The 21,509-nt window shown below is 36.1% G+C and overlaps 1 protein-coding gene across 5 annotated transcripts in view; it reads right to left on the reverse strand.

Annotated features, from left to right (window-relative positions):
- Positions 1 to 8,634: 8,634 nt before the first annotated feature.
- Positions 8,635 to 21,509, reverse strand: part of Sec31 (COPII coat complex component secretory 31) — a 357,018-nt gene continuing 344,143 nt past the window's right edge. For all 5 annotated transcript variants that reach the window (XM_072544308.1, XM_072544310.1, XM_072544303.1 and 2 more), the window contains 2 exons: positions 14,477 to 14,548; positions 8,635 to 11,744 (listed from right to left, as the gene is read on the reverse strand). In XM_072544308.1, the coding sequence (XP_072400409.1) occupies positions 11,556 to 11,744; positions 14,477 to 14,548 (261 nt within the window). In that variant the 3' untranslated portion in view covers positions 8,635 to 11,555. The remainder of the gene's footprint in view (positions 11,745 to 14,476; positions 14,549 to 21,509) is intronic.

Genomic DNA, 21,509 nt, shown 5'->3' on the forward strand with positions numbered 1-21,509 from the left:
TAGATTAGTGGATTAATATATGTAAACACGCGCAAAATTATAAAAACGTTTAAATCGAAAAAGAACATTTGTTAGACACTACGCTGGACCACTTACGCAATTTGTTCTTTTCTGAGAATGAAGATTGTGATTCAAGTTCAGGAATAGAGATCTTAGACTCATGCGAGGAATCATAACTAACTAACTAACTTCTTGTTTAAAAAAATAAATATATTACTTAATTAGTTGAAATAAACTACTTATTTTTTTGTATTATTGAAACCCTTCCTTCGGGGTAATGTTAATAAATTTGTAAGTATTGAGGAATTTGTTATTTATTAAAGTACTCCTAATATTTTACTCATTATTTTTCGAGTGCAACTGACTATAAACTTCATAATGATTAAGAACTATGAAAATAAAAATTAACAAATTCATTGTTAACTCAATTGGATATACTTGTGAAAAATTATTTTAAATCTATCTGTTTCCGCCCGCCACTGGTAGAAACAGTCCGCCCACCTGCGTTAAACACTACGTCACATTCCCAAACTTAAATTTGTTGCACAGAACCCGTAGCGGTAGCGCGCGTTCACACATGTCAGTGATACCCTAGAATAACAGAGACACACAACTGTGTTGGGTTGTTCTCTGATGCTACTAGCAAGAAAAATTAAATTCTTTGCGATTAGCGAGCATGCCAGTTAACGTACACACTTGCCAGTTTGGGGACAGTTGCTGGTGCTTGCTAGGTACTGGTATTATGCCATTGTGCTAGTAACAGGCATGTGTATCTCCGGCTTTAGAGATTTCATTTTATTCCAGAATACCTATTATATTATTTCTCCAATAATCTTGATTAGTTCTTTTCCAAATTCTTCATTATTTCTTCTTCATCATTATTATTAGCTTATTTCTTTTCTCTTGATATATTGTCTTATTAATTTTTTATTTATACACATGTTTTCCATGCCTGCTTCTTTCTTTTAAATTGTATTTAAATACCTATTCCACCATATTTTACTTTTTTAGTTTGTTGACTTATATTCCCTACATATTGAATTCTTCTAAATTCTCCAGATCTCTCTCCTAAGGTATTTCCATTCTTCTATTCTGATCTATACTTATTCTTAAATTCCAATCTCCTATGATTATTAGCTGTATAATTTTGTGTAAAGAATGTTGTAAACAAATAGCGTATTTAAATCGAACCCTGCAAATTAAAGAAAATACCGTCTCGTCTAATTACCAAACTACTATAAGACAGATCTCTTCGCCATACTGCATTATTAGGTATAATAAGAGCTCGACCATTTTGGCCCCTATGCTAACCTAGTAATCCAGTATATGAATAGCTGTGTCTCTTGTAGTTGTGGGGGATTAAACCGATATTTTATAAAAAAAAAATATATTAAAGATTAGATTTTATGCTGTCTTCGATTAAATTCATGATATTGAAACGTATTTTAATATTTATTGTGATAAGTTGATGTTACAAACAATTAAATAATACACCAATAAACTTTTGAGATATTATAACAAATTTAAAAGAATAATTTTCACTAAAAGACAAAAAGACCTTTATTTTGACATATACACAAACGCAGTTGTGCATCCTTTAATAAATAATAATAAACTTTTACTGGTAATCTTACAATTTTTTTATGTTTTCCTTACACCATTCTTACATACATTTTTGGCTTCATCCCTTATGGTTCTTCTCATGAATTCTTGTATTTTAACTTTTTTTAGTAATAAACCCATAAACTAATATTTATTTCTGCATTTAGCAATACAATTAGAAACTGAAATAAAACATTTTATTCACATTAAAATTGTATTCTTAACAAAAATTAGAAATAAAATACGAGGTAGGTATCTTCTTCTTTCTGTTATTGAGCCATGCCATCTTTCTTTCAATTTCTGTGCGGCCCTTGATTTTACCTTTCATAAGCTGAAAGATTATCGTAATCAATGAAAGCCACATAAATGTCTTTACGTTTTCGCGGCATTTTTGAAGGAGTACATTTAAGCCAAAAACTGTGCAGCGCATTCCTAAAGCCAAACTAGGTTTCATCTAGGTCTATTTCGTAATGAATAATGCGACGAAAAAACTTTTTAATGTGACAGACTAATTAATCTGTATTCGGCGCATCTGTTTGCACGCCGTTTCAATCCGACTTCAATCATTCCTCAGCTATTTTAATCAGTAGTATATAAAGCATTAAAAAGCTTAACTAGAGCACTGATGTGGTCCTCTTGTATAATTTTTAAGAGTTCAGCTGTTCTTTAGGGTGACAGTGAATAAAATTAAGGTAGCTGTAATAGTAACCAACGTTCTAAAAGGGCATAATACGTGAAGAATAAGCTGGGGTGTTGTCTGATCCAGTTGCTTTCTTGGATTTGACTGATTTTATTGCATGAAAAAATTCAGATTTTAAAATGTCAGGACCTTCTTGATCTACACTGCTCTGTATGTTTGGACTGACATCTTGGAGCAATTTGGTTATATAATTACTCCGTGTTTCAAATATTTCTTGTTCATCAATAATAACTTGTCATGCATTATCTGCTAGAGTATTAGTGGTTTTCTTATTATACAGGCCAAAAACTTCACGAACTTTTTTCTTGTGCTACAAATTGAACATATCATGCTTCTTTTGTAATTCTTCCGTTTTTGAAGCCACTTTACTTTAGCCGCTTGTATTTTTTGTTCTATTTCTCTTTGTTTTTTCTGTATTCGTCTGCCTTGTACTTGTATTGCCTTCTTTGTTCAAAAAGGTCTAGTATTTCTTCAGTCATCCATTGAATCTATTAGTTACACTATGTTCTTCTATTATCTTGGTCATATGTACACGAAATAATTTCTATGTTTTCTCAATATTTTCGATTCTTCCCATTTCTTTCATGTGATTGTTTCATCCGAAATAGTAAAATTCTTTTGTTGTTTTTTCTCTATTCGTTTTAGCCTAACTCTTGCATCGGCGACTAAAGGATTGTGACCAGATCCAATATCTGCTCCAGGGTATGTCGTAACTCTATTGATGTAGTTCCTAAATCTTTTGTTGATAAGAATGGAAGAAAGAGGTTTAGGTAATTAAAAAACAAATCAATTGGAGTTACTACTCCTCTGTCCATAGACACTCAGATAATTTCATTACTGGCATCCGGAGAGCAGACGAAGAGGTTCTGGAATTATTAAACCACTTGCATCAACTTCGACTTCGTTCAGCCAATCGGCATCCTCAGGCGATGTTTTATTGTAGCACACAACGCAGAGAATTGCCCTTTTAGCAGCAAGTCGGTGTGGGATGTGAAACAGATCCTACTGGTTGCACATATTGTGTTATTTATTGAGGTCGCATTATAGTGATAGACAAAAGAAATCGTCGGACACCTGCTTAAATGCTTTCAGTGGAAACGACAGGTCAAATGAAAACCTCACAAGAAGTGGTGAAAACATGCATAATCCTTTATCTGACTAAATACCACGAGCTTACTTGGGATTTGAAAGATTGAGCAGGCTGACTGCAAGAAACCCAGAAAGACAGATTTCAATGCACTCCTCAAGCAGCAACAGCAGCATTCGTTCGCGCAAATAATCACTTGCAAGAAATATTGTGATTTACTCTCTCTCTCTCTCTCTCAGTTCTTTATTTATTCCTTCGATCCAACTTTTTCTCGGTCTACCTCGTTTTCTCTTTCCTTCTGGTTGCCATTTTAATATTTCTTCTGGTTATCGTTGTTCATCCATTCTTTGTATGTGGCCGAACCAGATAAGTTGTTTTGTTGTTAGGTCATCTGTGATTGTTCGTTTGATTCCCACTATTTCTCTAATGCGTTCGTTGGTAATCCTTTCTCTTCTCTTCCTGCAGCTTTTCTCCAAAAATCCATTTCCGTCGCTTTCAGCGTTGCCAGTGTTCTTTCTTTCAGTGGCCATACCTCACAGCTGTACAAAGGGATACTTTTTACTATAGTCTCATATATCCTCTTTATAATAAATAATAATTTAATTAAATAAATAAATCTATTTTACAAAATTGAAATCGTAGAAGTTTTTTAGTTTAGGATTATGTTTTTAATAACGAAAAAAAAAATCTGGTCTAAAAATATCCCTTTTATTTTAAATCTACATACTCTATATTAAAGAATGATAAACATTACCAAAATTATTATTTGGTGGAAGCCCCATTATTGTAAATACAACTTTGAAATCTTCTGTTCTAGATAGCACTAATCTCCTCATGTTATATTCAATAAGCTCCTCCCATGAGGGCTCACTTGCTTCCCATAGTTCAATTCTATTCCGTGGCCTAAGGTTTCTTTCATTTAATTTCTTTGTCAACTCTGCCCACACATTATCGATGGAGTTAAGGTCTGGACTCCGGGAAGGCCACGAAAGAACTTTTTTTTAATTACCGTATTGCCAGATTCCAGTAAGAGCCTAAGAAGGTATCCATTGAATTCTGACAGGTGGGGGAAATATTTTTTGGATATCTACGTCACGGAACAAGACACCCTGGCATCTTTCGGCCGAGTAGGATACTAGGCCAGAAGACCCCCCAGAGTAGTGCCGGAATAACCGTATTCCGGCTAAGACCTTAACCACCGTTCTATAGAGGTGCTCTTGCCACTCAATGAACAACTAAAATAAAAAACTAAAAATTTATAAATAACCATACCTATTACCGTAAATCAGAAGATGTTTCAGACGTTAGGCCATAAACTAATAAATAATATTAACATTAAATTTCAGGTCCCTGGCTCAATTTCCTCCTCTGTCCTCCTGATCCTTTTTCTTCATTACCCCAGAAATCAGACAGTGTACTTCTCTCCATTCTTTCTCTCCTCTCAACATTATGTTTACAACGTTTCTTTCATCCAGCCCGAAACCCATTCGCCTCTCGAAATCTCCCCTCTTATTTGCCGATCTCTGGCAGTTAAAAATGTTGCCCGGAGCGTCCGGTACCCCACAAACAGTACAGTCTGCCGAGACAGATTTGCCTGTTCTATTTTTGAAGGTGCCAAAACTACCATGTCCGGTCAGAAACTGCGTCAGGAAGTAGTCTAGTTTCCTGAACTTACATCACGATCTCAGATCGGGAATAAGCTCCTTCGTCCACCTTGCCTTTCCGCTATCATTCGTCCATTGTCTCTGTCACTCTACTATCGTTATTTCTCTCTCATTCTTATGTATATTTACATCCATCCTCCTCGTATACACCCTCGCTCGCTCTTTGCACAACAAAACGATCGGTATCGCCGCTCCAATGACATATAGGGCCTCATTTGAAACTGTCCTATATGCGCTAGATACCCTGAGGAGAAGTCTTCATCAGTTTAGCGTATTTTGCAGTGTTTAGTACGCTACACCACGCGGGGGCAGCGTAGGTTACCACCGACTGGAAAACTCCATTTAAGACCTTTCTTTTGGTGCTACCTAGGCCTCCAATGTTTGGGATCAGCCGTATCAACGCCTCCAGATTTCGGTTCGCCTTCTCTACCGTCTTTTGGATGTGTACCCCGAACCTTAGTCCTTCCGACAACCAGACTCCCAAAAATTTAATCGATGTAACCGGTGCAACCTCCACACCTTCCACTATGAGCGAAGAGAGGATTTTTCCCGGCTCCCTTTGAAAACTAACACCACAGTTTTCTGAGGCGCTAGCTGTAGATCGTTCTCTCTGATCCACCTACTAATGCGACGGAGAGCTGTGTTAGCCCTGCGTCACATTAGTCCGTTTTCTGACTCACCTTCGCAACCAGTGCGAGATCATCGGCATAAGCTACAAGAGTGGCATCTTAGCCTCAACACCTCGTCGTACATAATTAATTAATAAGAACATTAACATAAGTTTGTTCCAACCATTCTCGAAAAATTCTACTCATATGCACCAGGCAATTGTCATGTTGGAAGATGAAGTTGTTATTGGGGAATCTCTGGAACACTGATGGCAACATTATGTTCTCAATAGTATGTTTATAATATAGTCCTGTTCTTTTTTCTGTGAGAACAACGATCGGACCTTCAGCACTTATACATCCCCATACTTTGACCGAGAATCCCCCATTATTTCTAAACTGATGAGTATACTGTTCATCAAACCTACGATTTCTCGGGCTTAAACTCTTATTCGACCATTGCTATGATTGAAACATTTTTTTCATGGGCAAATGTATCGTTATACTAAACGTTGTCTTCATGGTTTTTGAAATCATTACAAAATGATCTTGTGATCCTCAGTGAAAAAAAGTTTCCTTGCCTTTGCCAAATTTTACAATTCACTGCTTTAATCTTCCTACGTGCAGTGTGACTTCTGTCCGGGAACGCTGTCTTTTATCTAGCTTTCTCTCGAGCTGTGGCAAAAGGAGTTTCTGTCAGATAATCTACTAACTCATCTTGCTGCTCTGTGGAGATTTTCGCCCCTCTTGAACCACCCAACCATGCTATAGAGTGATCTTATCTTTGTTTGATATTCCATATGCACATATGGCTCAAGTTGAAATCTGCAGCAACTGGCCTTAGTAACCAACCTTCTTCGAGTTTGGCAATTACTCTTATTTTTTGCGCGTCATTCAAATACATTCTACGGTTTGTTTTTTAACCAGGAGTACTCAAATTTACCGCGCCGTAATGGTTGTTGTTAATTGGTCCAACCGCAGACAAGTTTACTCCATTAAATTATGACATTTTAACACTAATTACATTTATGAAATTTTAAAATTCAAAATTTATATCCACGATTTTTTGTATTTTCTGCGTTATTTCTTAAATTTTTCGTTTGAATTTATATAAAAAACAATTCTTTTCAGAACTATTTAGCGACGTATTAGTGTTATTATGATAACAATGCGGATTCAATGTCAAGTACTAGTGGTAATTATCCTTCTCCACCTAAAAGACGCCGAGTAAATTTGGGTCATTTATCATCAAATGAAAAACAATGCATTATAAACATGTACAAACAAATAAAAATTGATAATCCTGGATTGAAAATAACAGCCATGGTAGCAAAAATATGTCATCGAATGCCATAGTCTGTAGACTAGTACGCATTTCGATGCGCATCGCCCCGCCTCGAATTTTCCCATTGGCTCTTGACCTGGAAATCCCTATTTATCGCTCGAACAGCGCATATAAATATTGGCGATTTTCAGGTCAGCAGGTCAGTTCCCCACGGGCTCTCCGAGAGCTTAGTGCTCTCGGGACTCTGCTCCTGTTCTATTTTTTCCATACTCTGTGGCTGAGAGTTATTTTCAACTTTAACTTGGTGTTTTTATTTCGACAATCCTTTGTCATGTAAGAAAATATCTTGTCTTTCTCAAGACAAGCCATCGGAAGACCACAACCTAATGTACCATTTTCGACGAGGAATTTGTTGTGTAAGAAATATCTTGCCTTTTTCAAGGCAAGACACCGAAGATATAAATATTTACAAGTCCATACCCAGTAAATGGACTTAAGTAGAGGAGCTCTCGACGTTTACTTCCAAGCCCTCTACAGAGCACCCGGGGATAACAGAAGGTGGTTAGACCCTTATTTGTTCCCCCGAGGTGACAAATAAAACAGGCAACAGGTTAGTTTTGCAAAATAGTTATTGTTAAAATCAAGACTTACTAAAGTAATGTGCTAGTTTTAGGTGTCGTGAATTCAACTATTTACAGAACAATTATTAAGGAATATAAGCAGACTGGAACAGTAAGATGTCCTAAAAATATTGGCGGTCGACCTCCTATCCTTGCAACATACGATGAAAGAATTAAAACATCTGTACGACAGATAGTACACAGGTTCTTTTTTAAGAATGAAATGCCCACTTTTAATAAAATTTTAAGAGAAATTAACAACCACCTAGATCATCGAAATATGTGTCGTTCATTATTATATAAATTCCATTGGATTTTAGATATAATTTTATCACAAATATATCGCTTTCCTATACGTTCCACACAATTTTCTTCTACAATGTGATAAATAAACTCTAAAAATCCTTCAACTTCTTCATAACAATCCAACATTTTTTTATTTTAATTAGAAAAACAAAAAATATATTGGAAATTAAATTGGAAAAAATTATTCTTCAAACATAAACAAACAAAGGTTAGAATCGAAGCGTGAGGTTATCTGATAACTGATTACTGGATTACCGCAAGGCCGAGATAATCAACCAAAAAAGGAGATGAATTTGGTGACTTTTCTAGTAACTTTCTTGGGTGTGAATCTGTCTTTTTAGTTTGCTCCTCCTGATTAAAAAACAAACCATAGGCAATTTGGGCGCGCTTAATAGCTTCTTATTTTATTTTTCAATACGCTCAAAATTTTTAGCACTTTGACATTTAGCAAAATTTTACAGTATTACAATGTAAAAATTAAGGTGTCAACTATTCAGTGACCGTAGCTGTACCTCCATTATCAAGATAACATTCTCTACCTGTCGAGTCTGTCTACCTCGTAAGCGTCAGAAACCTCGGGAATTCCATCTATTATCATTTGCAACTCGGTATGCCATCCGCTATTAATTTTGTAGATCCGTTTTCGTGTTGATATAAGATGATTTTACATCAAGCAGTGTTAAAATGCGAATTTTTTATTGAACAGGTTCATTCTATCCCAAATATATATCCTATTCATAATATGGAATGAAATAAAGAAGATTTGAAATAAAATCAATATAATTTATTAAAAAGCACCTTAGATATTTGCATATTATTAATAACCTATGCTCATATAACTTTACAAATAGAGTAAAAAATTTAAACCTTCAAAAACAAAACAATGGAACATCAGTTACTTAATTTGTTTTTAGAAATACTAGAGGCATTATACACAAAAAATTAAAAACACTACTAGGTATTTTTGTAATTTACAAAACTGTGTATATTATTTATATTAAATGTTTCAGATTGAGTTGGCAGTTATTTTTGCAAACGATCAGTTAAAAACAACAGTTTTTAATCTATTACTAGTATTTGATCATCTTTCGGATGATCAGATGACATTTTTCGGAAAAATACTGTAAGACCTAAATAAGTAAAAGCATGGAAAGCAATGTCAAATTTAGATATCGAGGTAAGAATTAAAACAAATAATGTGTAAAATTATAATTTAATACATATATCAATCAATTTAATTATAGCATACACCAAACTTGCTGAATACACTCATCAGCACGTAATTAAAATTGTCAGCGTTACAGGAGATTGTGGATTTGAGCCAATTCAACTAGTTTGTCGTTTGTTATAACTAGTTTATTTTACTCGTAGCCTGAGTTTGCCTATTACCTCCGCTCTGTACACACGCGCTCCAACTACCTTCCACCACGATCGATGAGCGCTGGAGATGGAAGGCCGGCAACAGTATAAAACAACGTACGCCGGAAGAGAGAATCGAGTTCCGCCGAAGTACTGATCTTGTGAGAACTCAACACAGCCTTTGGGTATTGACCAAAGGCCAACCTGTGGTTGAGTCCTGACAGTTCTATCAGAGTATTGATCTGGGAACAACTCCACTGGACCTAGGGTATTGACCGAAGGCCCACCGCTTCTGCTATAATGTTGATCTAGTAGCAGCTCCCAAACCCAGTCTTAGAGTGTTGATATGAGATCTAACCAATCCGTGACTACGTGTTGATTAGTCACTTCCCGATGCGTGCCGGATCGAGTGTTGATCGATCCGTCCACCTCTATCCCAGATTATTCTTTCTCCTTGGTGTGTTTTTATATACTAAAGCATCGTATTTTCGTTTCATTTTTTGACATTAACTGTATTTATTTTTCGCAGTTATTAACACCGGATCATAGCGTCGTCATACCTTCGCCAGAATTAATACTTAATTTTTTTATTGTACGGAAGAAACCGTTTTTATTTTGTTATTTATTTACAATATTTTTTATTTAAATTAAACCTGTGTTTTACCGATTCTGGTGTATAACAGAGCTACCCGTTATAATAGTGATATTTAGGATGATCCAAACGAATCATAAAAAAAATATTTCATTCTATAGATGAGATATAAAGATAAATTGTATTAATTAAATATTTCCATAATGCTTACTTATAGATGATATGTTTCACAACAATGTGGTTTATTCAGATTTTAAGATACACTTTACTCTTAAGGACCTTTAAGGCATTAGTTTTTCCTTTTATCTCTTTTCTGTACATTCCTTCTTCTTATCCTTAACGTCACTCTAGGATAAGGGTTTTAGTCCGCTTTCTATTTTGATCAATTTCGTCGGCGTTTCAGCTCTCCTAACCAGTTCTTCCTTTTTCTCCCGAAGATTTTCCTCCTTTTTCTAGGTTTCTGTTTTTGGTGTAACTATTTCTTGCTGGGTCTTCATTTACGTATTTTGTCACATACAGAATTTTCTGTATTAAACTTCTCTTGAGTTATTCAAACCACATAATCATAACGATTTACTAAATTTCTATTGTATAAATTGTCGGCTTCTTATTAACTGTTGTTAATTTCTTCAGATCTTGCATTCGATGTATTATGATGTCCATTACATTCAGTTTAGTTTTTATATTTAATTGTTAAAGACATTAAAATTTCAGTGGTTATACAATCTGTTAAGAAATAATTAATTCATCATCATCTTTGGCTCTACAACCCTGTGTGGGTCTTGGCCTGTTCAAGAATTAGTCTCCATTCCCCCCTATCCTTCGCCCTGGCTTTCCAATTTCTGACTCCTACTTTCCTCAAGTCATTCTCGACTTGAGTTCTAAATCTAGATCTTGGCCTGCCTCTCTTCCTGGTTCATACTGGCTCTTGATATAATATCTGTCTTTGGAGGGTCTCCAGTGTCCATTCTTTCAAGGTGTCCTAGCCACCTTAGTCTATTAATTTTAATAGACCGGACGATGTTGCATTTTTCATAGCTTTGATACAATTCAAAATTGTAGCCCCTGCGCCATATCCCGCTTTCTTGTACTCCTCCGTATATGTGCCTAAGTATTCTTCTTTCAAAGCGGCCTAATCTTACTTCTGTTCAAAGAATCTATAAATGGGACTAAATTCAAATGTAAATCAACACAACAGTCGGTCAAAAACATGGATAAAGGAAAAAAGAATTTTTAGGTTCGGTTAATATTCAATTTGGTATTAAATACTATCATCCTCAGAAAACATTTTTTTTAACTAAGGATCAAGAGTATGTGAAGAACAAACAGTTAAATGAAGTAAACCATTAGGCAATATTAAAAGGTATGCAAAATAATTTCTTAGCTGAATATGAAGCTGTGATGGATATATTATTTCTTCTATATCACCAAATATTGAAAGAAACACTATTTAAAACAATAGGTTTTTTATATTTTGATGTTTCGTATAATGATTTTAAAAAAATATTTGTTAGCACAAAATCTTCCATATAAAAAAAACAACTGCCAACTCTATGAGCAATAAAAAATTATACCTAAATATAATTTGATATATATATTTTATACAAATTTATCTTTTTTTTTTTATAAAACCTACAACTTCGACTTTTTCTCACCAAGTCGTATAACTATTCTATATCAAAGATTCAGTTCTTTCTTCAGATAAATGATCCCTCATCATTTGTACACTGTTCTATCTAATGAAGACCTGCAACTGCAATGCGCATTGCAACAATACTTTGATTCCTGGCATGAAACTGGCGATTTGAGAGAAATCAGGACCAGATACGAGCTGCGTATGCAAATTCAAGCCTTCCGTGTAGTTTCCTGTCTGGATCATCTGCACAAGGTCGTGAAGGGAAGCTAGTGTGTTAGGCGAAAGCTGAAATTATAATACAGAGTTAATACAAGTAGAATTTCTTTATAAACTCTTTAAACTTTAGACGTTAGAAAGATGTTAGAGATTTAATTTCAATGCAGGTCTCCTGCCATCCGCTTATACGTATTTCGACTTTATTAGGTCTCTTCAGAGTGAATTATGTAGAAGCTCTACATAGCTTTGCAGAGCTTCAACAAATGAGCTAATTTTACATCTAAAAGTTTCTAGTGGCAACATACAAGGATATGCATAACAACAAATTGTTGCAATTCAGATAATTGATAATCGTTTAGCTTTATCCCCTATTCTTTAAGAAATATCTGATTCTGTATTTTCTGAAATTCTGATTCTGAACTAAATATGAAAATATTTTTACAATATTAAATTGATAATTTCGTGATACTTGAGATAAACAATTTCAATTTTGCAGTAACTTTTTAGTGAAACTGGAAATTTTTATAGATGAATATATTATGTGATATTGTCCCTATTATAGCGCAAAATTAAAGTTTTTTGTGCATTTTAGAAAATTTTCAAAAAATCTACTGTTGAAACTATTTTTGCAATAGTTAAGCAACAAATTAACAAAAATAACTTTTTACTTTTATTTTAAAGGATTTTCTATACTTTTGCAGTAAAATTGTGATACTTGTCCATATAATTTGTAGATCTTCGACTTTAATATTTAAAATCAAATAGCGATCTTACATTGTTTATACAGTGTGCCCGTAAAGTATGGAATAAATTCGATATTTCCTAAATGAAAAACCTTTTCAAAAAAATCTAACCACGTCGATTTTTAAATTTAATGTTCTACATTTTACAATAAAATAGCCGATAGACATTACAGTGATGACGTCATCGACTCTTTTTTTAAATGTAACAACCTGTATTTTAGAACATTTTTAGACCGATAAAAATAAGCTGATTTCAAAAAAGTATAATACTCGGGTCTAATGGATATAATTTGAAAGAGATATGCGCTTAGAAAATAAATTATTTATTATCAATTGCAAAAAAGTAGCCTACTTCTAGTTTTTGGTAAACTGTAATTATTTTTAGTAACGTTCAATAACAATTAAGTAGTACAATAATTGTATTAATTCGTGAATGTTCTGTATTATTGCTTAGAATTAATTTAAGTCGAAATGAATTTGAGTGTAAAGCAGAGAATTTAAATACTCATGATGATTGGGTATGGAGACAAATCGCGAACTCATATGGAAGTGTGTAATTTATTTAATAATAAATATCCAGAAATACCCATCACGCTTTTGAAGAAGATGCGCACACTTCTGTTCGTAAGGTTAGTAGTGATCTCGATGTTTGCAAAACAATGGTACACAAAGTACGTAAAAGTAAGTAAAGTAAGGAAAATGCACAGTTGTACAGGAATTAAACGAGGATGATCCAGATAAAAGAATACACTTTTGCGAAATAATGATGGATAACAGCCACCGAAACCCTCTCTTGGTTCAAAATATTTTTTCTGATGAGGCTACATTCAAATTAAATGGCGAGGTCAACCGTCAGAATTCTAGATACTGGGCAAAAGAAAACTCCAACTGGATGCGGGAACATCATACATAATACCCGCAAAAGGTAAACGTATGGGCTGGCATTGTAAGAAATAAAATCATTGGACCCTACTATTTCGAAAGTAATTTAAACGAGCCAGCATACCTTCAGTTTTTAAGTGGGTATCTCGTACCTACTTTAGTTAATTTATTCCCCAGTACAATTAATCTTGGAGGTTTTGATAAAAGTTTATGGTTTCAACAGGATGGTGCGCCTTCGCATTATGCTTTAGATGTTCGAAGGTACCTAAACGAAATTTTTCCGAACAGGTGGATTGGAAGACGTGGACATATTGAATGGCTAGTGAGGTCGCCAGACCTCAATCCTTTGGATTATTTTATGTGGGGCCATTTAAAGAATGTTGTTTATAAAACGAAATCTGCAAATATTGAAGACTTGAAAACAAGAATTCGTAAAGAAATAAACAATATTTCTCAAGAAAGCATAAACAAGGTTCTACAAGAATTTGTACAACGTTTGGGTTACTGTCAAATACAACAAGGGCTACAATTCGAACATTTAAGATTAAGTCATGTATTAACTACTGGATTACTTTCAAGTTATTTATTATAATTTATTTATAATTTATTAATATTATAAATCAATAAAAATTAATTTTCTAAGCGCATATCTTTCAAATTATATCCGTTAGACCCCCAGTATTATACTTTTTTGAAAGCAGCTTATTTTTTTCGATCTAAAAATGTCCTAAAATACATGGTGTTACATTTAAAAAAAGAGCCGATGACGTCATCACTGTAATGTGTATTACCTTGCATAATGAAATTTTATTGTAAAATGTAGAACATTAAATTTAAAAATCGACGTGTTTTAGATTTTTTTAAAAAGGATTTCATTTAGGAAATATCGAATTTATTCCATACTTTAAGGACACACTGTATATTGTTTGTAAGTAAAAAATGACGTTTAATCTGTTGCATATTTTATTTATTGCGGATACCTGTATCAAACAGTGTCACGAAAAAGGGTAATTTCTCTGTTATATATGAATAACAACCCAACAAAACGATTGTCGCTACAAGAACAATAATGTATAATTTAATCATATTTATATTATGTCGATGACTTCTCTTAATTGAAAATGAACAAGCGTTTATATTAAATAAGCTACCTTTGAAACAACAGGTATACATTACCTTTTGATCTCTAAGTGCGTCATACAATAGTTCCAATTTTCTGCCTACGTCTTCCAATTTCCTTTTGGTTTGCTAAAAATAAGTCAACCTGTTAATAAATTATTACCCTTTCATATAAATTGTTTATTTGCCATATCTAACTTTCCCCTTTCGCGTGGTTACTTCCAAATTTCAACATTTTCTCGTCCATTTCATTAGTTATTATAGCGGAGTAAAAAGACAAGGAGATTAAATATGGAACCAGTCTTTTGCTAAATAATTAATATTGGGGTTCATTCCAATCAATGAAATATTATGTAAAATACGTTTCAAATTCAATAATATTACCATTATTGATGCCTATGCTCCCAACGTGCCAGCAGAGAAACAAATTTAATCATATATACCATGGACTAATATCTAAATCTATCTATGGGTCACTTCTGTAATGACTACCTATGGTAATCTGTGACTACCTTAAGCATATGCTATACTGTTAGCATAAACTAAATAGCATAAAAGAAATAATAAGAGGAATAACGTCAAAGAAAATGTGACGATATTTTGTTCGCCTCCTTCAATCAGCCTAAGTTAAATTTTCTGCTCGCGCTGAATTTTACAAAGAAATCAAAGGAAAAACGAGTCCGTTTCAAGAAAAACAATCGGTATGGAAAATCTGAAATCTTTTAAAAAATTTGATAAGCTCTAAAGCGCAGAGAGAGAAAAGGAACCATGGGACAAATTAATGCATCACAGCAGAACAACTAGTAGAAACACAGAAAATATATATGTCATAAAGCAGCTAAAGAATAACAAAGCTCCTGGCATAGTAGGAATATTGCAAAACTAATAAAGAATGATGGAGATGCATTATGGAAGGGTATCTATGTATTAATCTGCAGCATATAGACACTTTAAGACATGCCAAAAGCACATAAAAATTAATATCAAACTCATCAGGCTTACGGGTCAAATGATGATGTCTTTTTCGGGGCTTCCTGGGTCTCCTCAGTCTCCTGAGACCCCAGGTATCTTCACTACACTGCTCAGTACTCACTGCACTACCGGTGCTGGGAACAGCTTCTTCTTCTTCTCGTGCCACTCCTAGCGGAGATTGGAAATCATCATGGCCACTGCGACTTTGTTAGCAGCGCGCCTAAAAAGTTCAATAGAACTACACCCGAACCATTCACGTAGATTACGAAGCCACGATATTTTTCTTCTTCCCACACTTCTTTTGCCCTGCATGATATACTCAGTGACATTAGAAGTGTTACACCTAGAAGGAATAATTTCTTGAACTTAATTTTTTGGCAACATGGTAGATTTACATCAAGAATGAAACGATAACGTTGTCAAGAATTTTTATTAACAAGTAATCAAAAAAAAAAAATTAATAATGTATGTGGCGACCCCGTAGCTAAATACACTCCTGTATACGTCTAGGCATGGACAAAATGAGATGTTCAATGTCTGCTTGTGGCACCTGGTTTCAAGCAACTTAAACTTCATGTATTAAGTGTGAGAGAGTCTGTGCAGGATGGTGCAAAGTGGACAATCTCCTTCCCATCACATCCCATACATGTTCGATAGGATTTAAATCCGGAACACGGGGCGGCCGTGGCAACACATTAACGCCAGCTTCTTGGAAAGAGTCCATAGTTTGATGAGCAATATGGGGACGCACGTTGTGTTGCTGAAAAAGGACGTCTCGACGACGTCGAGATAAGGCAATAAACTGGTTTGTAAGATGTCTTCAACATAACGCGCAGCTGTGATATTGGCTCGAATAAACACAAACGGTGATCGGTTACCATAGGCAATAGCCCCCCAAAACATTACTCCAACTGTCCTGTATACATGCCTCTCAACATCAAACCCGATATCTCGTCGTTCTCCACGGCGGCGTCTTACCATCCTACGACCATTATGCATTCCTAAACAGAATCGTGATTCATCACTGAATGCTACATTACGCCATTCTGCTACCCAATGCTGAAGTTCTCTGCACCAATTCAAACGTTGATGACCGTGGTCCGCAGTCTAAGGAAGCACTAGTCATGGGCGGAATGAAACCAGTCCAAAGGCTCGAATACGACGGTATAGTGTACGCATACTAACAGGTCTAACTACTACTCCAAACCAATGGTCAGCAATTTGACGCGCAGTAGCAAAACGGTCTCGCAGAGCCAGTAATTTAAAGCACCTATCTTGACGCTCTGTGGTACGCCTTGGTTGACCAGTTGGTCTTCTTCGTGTTCCTCTAACTTAGTTTGTCCACACACGACAGACACGCATAGCCGTCATTGCCGTACAATTAACACGACGGCCAATTTCGCGATACAACAAACCCATATCTTTATACGCAATAATTCTACCCCTGTCAAAATCGCTAAAATGGTGGTAATTATGATTTATTCGAACTCGAGGCATTTGCTTACACTGAATACAATTAGACTGAGGAACAATAACTAAAAATTTCTATACAAAACCGGTTTTCACAAGTCGGTCTCTCACAAAAAAATTTAGAAGATAAAACTTTATTTTTACAAAAAGTAGAAGAGATAAACCATTGGTATTGTTATCATAGCATGTTTTAAATATAGTTATTCTGTTGCAAAAAAATTAAGTTCAAGAAATTACTCCTTCTGGGTGTAACACTTCTAATGTCACTGAGTATATTTCTTAAAAGTTCGTACTTTTCACCTCTCACAATGTGCCCCAAGTATTCCATCTTTCTAGTTTTTATCTCATTTAGAATTTCGCATCTTTTGTCTAAAGTTTGGAGTACTTGCGTATTAGTGACGCGGTCCATCCATGATATTGTTACGATAAAAATCCTGGCCTAAAAATAACCGTATTATATTATGACTAATGCTGTTCTGTTTTAGAATATACGAGACCTTTCGAATAGCTGGCATAAACTCCAAGTAATAAAAAAACTGGTTCCATTCGAATCTTCCGGAATTAGGCCTGTCCATTCGAGGCGAAACCAGGTCAATTGAGGTCAAAATCCATGGGATTCTAGAGCAGCTGTTTTCGTATAAATATGGAGGAACTTTTATTTTGAAAACAGTTAATTCGGACGACGCGCTCGCGATAAAATGTTACGTTCGCTTTTTAATAAATTATGTATGTTTAGTGAAAATAAATAAATATCAGTCATTGTGCTTTTTAATGAATTAAGATAAGAACAAGACATTATAAATTAAAGACTTAACAATTAATAAATTCACAACAAATGGTGTCAGAGTGAGATCGAACCTAAATTAGACTTATAATAATAATACAAGTGAATATAAAATAAATTGTGAAAATGGCTACGATTTATGAGCTGACAGTGACTAATTTAAGAAGACATCTTGAAGACAGAGAATTATCTTCCACCGGAAAAAAGGCTGAGTTAGTCCAACGACTAAAGAACGCTTTGCTAGAAGAAGGACTAGACCCAGAGACTTATATATTTGAAGACAAACATGATGCTGTCATCTCGTCGATTTCGAAATTGGAGAACAAAGTATCCGGCGACATCGCTTCTTTAGAAAGCAAAGTTTCTAACGAGATTTCTTCTCTGGAAAGCAAAGTCTCTGCTAACATCTCTTCGGAAATCTCTAAAGTCACTTCTGAGATGTCTGCCCTGGACGATAGAATATCTTCGTTAAAAAACCAAGTTGCTGCCGATATGTTGGCCTTCGAAGAAAAGATATGGAAAGAGATGGAAAAGAAGATGGAGGAAACCGGGACAGCAGAGAGAGGAAACAATCCAATTACAGTGGAGATAAAAGAAGACGAGACGAAATGTAAGTTGGAGACACGGCCGAAATTTGAAGGAAGTGGAGGTTCTATTCATGTTAAAGTCCCAACTTTCGACGGAAAATCATCATGGAACAACTACATGAAACAGTTCGAATCAGCCGCAAGAGCAAATGGATGGTCTGAAAAAGAAAAGGCGGTAAACCTGACTATCGCTCTTCGAGGAGATGCCTTAGATGTGCTTCAGACCATAGCAGTAGAGGAGACCGATGATTTCGAACAACTGAAGAAGAGGTTAAATATGCGATATGGCCACGAACATTTGGAGCATGTATATCAGTCGCAGCTTAAAAATCGTAGACAGAAGAAAGATGAGGCTCTTCAAGAATATGAGGTAGATATTGCCAGATTAGTACGATATGCTTATCCAACAGCTCCCGAAGACATGATGGAAAAATTGGCCGTTCAAACGTTTATTGATGGTCTTCGTGATCATGAAATGCAGAGAACACTACGATTAGCTCGTCACAAGACGCTGGTTGATGTCTTATCCGCCGCCCTCGAATACGAGTCAGCTACGCAGGCCTCTGGTGGGTACAGTAAAGTTAGGACTGTAAAAGAGGAAGGAGATGAAGATAAACTTGACCAGCTCGTTAATATGATGAAAAGCATGACATATAAGAAAACGAAGACCATCAGATGCTGGAATTGTGGCGAAATAGGACACGTGCGAAGCTCCTGTAAGCACCCTAGGTACGACGCAAATCAAGAAACTCACCATCAGGAAAACTAGAACGGGTCAGCCTTAGGGGGGCAGCTTCGACCCAGAACTTTTCCAAAGACCCTCTCATACTAATAGCTTCTTTGAAATGTCGTGAAGATAGTGTATATGTAGATGGAGACATAAATGGTAAAAAGCATACGTTGTTGGTGGATACCGGAGCGACCAGAACCATTATACGCCCGACAGTTATAAACAGCCGAAAGAAACTGTTACCAACGAGGTTGCGACTTCGGACCGCTACAGGTGAAAATGCTAACATTCATGGAGAAATCCAGGTACAATTGGGAATTGGAGCAGAAAAGTTCGTCCATACTGTTATAGTTGCTGACATCGAAGAGGATGTTATATTAGGAATGGACGTAATGAATATGCATGGATTCCAATTGGATTTTAAGAATAAGGTAATCAAAGTTGGCAACGAAGAGGTATTTCTCCATCCACATAATGACAACACTGTGCAAGCAGCCATTACAGAAGATACAGTCGTGCCTGCGAGAAGCGAAACGATCATAGTAGCGCGACTACAGGGAATTGTAGACGAAGGGACACCTGTTATGATGGAGCCTTGGAACCACGACGATGAGGTTGGCCGTGGAATCATAATTGGAAAGGAATTGGTGACTTCGGCCAAAGAAATTCCTGTGAGACTTATCAATGTCAACGACTACCCAGTGACCATCAAGAAAGAGACAAAGGTAGGAACTTGTGTACCTGTGACATCCATAATCCGTCAGGCGACAACATCTGATAATTCCAACGACAAATTCGACCAAATGGTTGCAGTTGCAGGACAGTCTCTAAATCAGATGGAGAAAAGGAAATTAAGGGAATTTCTTCGGCAGTATCGTGATATTTTCGTACCGATAGGAGGAAAGACGGGAAGAACTACCGTTGTTAAGCATAAAATTGATACTGGTAATGCTAAGCCAATTCGTCAAACAGCTCGACGATTACCACAGGCGAAGAGAGAGGAAGCTGAAACGATTGTTCAGGAAATGAAGAAAGACGGGGTGATAGAACCTTCTACGAGCCCATGGGTCTCTCCGGTGGTCCTGGTTAAGAAGAAAGACGGAACGACGAGGTTCTGTGTGGATTACCGTTTGCTGAACAACGTTACCAAGAAAGATAGTTATCCTCTGCCTCGGATCGATGACACATTGGACACATTGGCTGGAAGTAAATTGTTTTCTACTTTGGATTTGAAGTCTGGATACTGGCAGGTAGAAATGGACCCAGTAGATAAAGAAAAGACAGCCTTCACCACAGGATCTGGATTGTGGCAATTCAACGTTATGCCATTTGGACTCTGTAATGCTCCTGCGACATTTGAGAGGCTTATGGAAAATGTGTTAAGAGGGTTATCTTGGAAAACATGCCTGGTTTATTTGGATGACATAATCGTCTTGGGGGAGACATTCGAAGAACATCTGAAGAATCTAGAAAACGTTTTTAATCGACTTAAAGCTGCCCAATTGATGTTAAACCCCAAGAAGTGCCAGCTATTTCAAGGTAAAGTCAATTATCTGGGTCATATAGTCAGTAAAGAAGGAGTGGCCGTGGATAAGGGAAAAATCGATTCCATTAAGGAATGGCCAAAACCAACTGACAAACATCAAGTGAGAAGTTTTCTTGGACTATGTACTTACTACCGGAGGTTTATTAAGAAGTTTGCAGATATCGCTAAGCCATTAACGCGACTTACGGAGGAAGCAAGAGATTACCGCTGGGATACAGACTGCCAAAATGCCTTTGAGACCTTGAAAAAGCATTTAATAACAGCACCAATTTTAGGGTATCCACTGCCAGAAGGAGAGTTCATCTTAGATACAGATGCAAGTAATGTGGGAATTGGAGGAGTGCTGTCTCAGATTCAAGGAGGACAGGAACGAGTCCTCGGATATTTTAGTAAAGTTCTTTCAAAACCTGAGCGGAATTATTGCGTCACGAGAAGAGAACTTCTGGCAGTAGTGAAATCAGTAGAGCACTTCTATCAATACCTCTATGGAAGAAAGTTTCTAATCCGAACCGACCATGCCGCCCTTAAGTGGTTGATGCAGTTTAAGAATCCAGAGGGTCAGATAGCCAGGTGGATCGAACGACTCCAAGAATACGATTTTAAGATTGAGCACCGGGCCGGAGTTAGCCACAGAAACGCTGATTCTCTTTCCAGAAGGCCATGCTCAGCAGAGTGTTCCCACTGCAACAAAACGGAATCCAAGGAAGCAGCAGTGCTAAGAACGACGATTGTCAACGACGACTGGACGCCTACTAAGATCAGGGAAGAACAAGAGAGAGATCCAGTTATACAGAAAATCCGAAAATGGAAAGAGGAAAACCGTCGACCACCTTGGCAGGAAATATCAAACCTATGCTCAGTAGTTAAGACGTATTGGGCCCAGTGGGACTCATTTATCATCGAAGATGGCTTGCTTAAACGAGTCCTGGAAAATGATGACGGTTCAGAGAAGAGAAGACAGTTGGTGATCCCAAAGAGCAGAATAGCCGAAGTACTTCGTC

Source organism: Diabrotica undecimpunctata, chromosome 1 (genome assembly GCF_040954645.1).
Source record: "Diabrotica undecimpunctata isolate CICGRU chromosome 1, icDiaUnde3, whole genome shotgun sequence".
Lineage (NCBI taxonomy): Eukaryota > Metazoa > Arthropoda > Insecta > Coleoptera > Chrysomelidae > Diabrotica > Diabrotica undecimpunctata.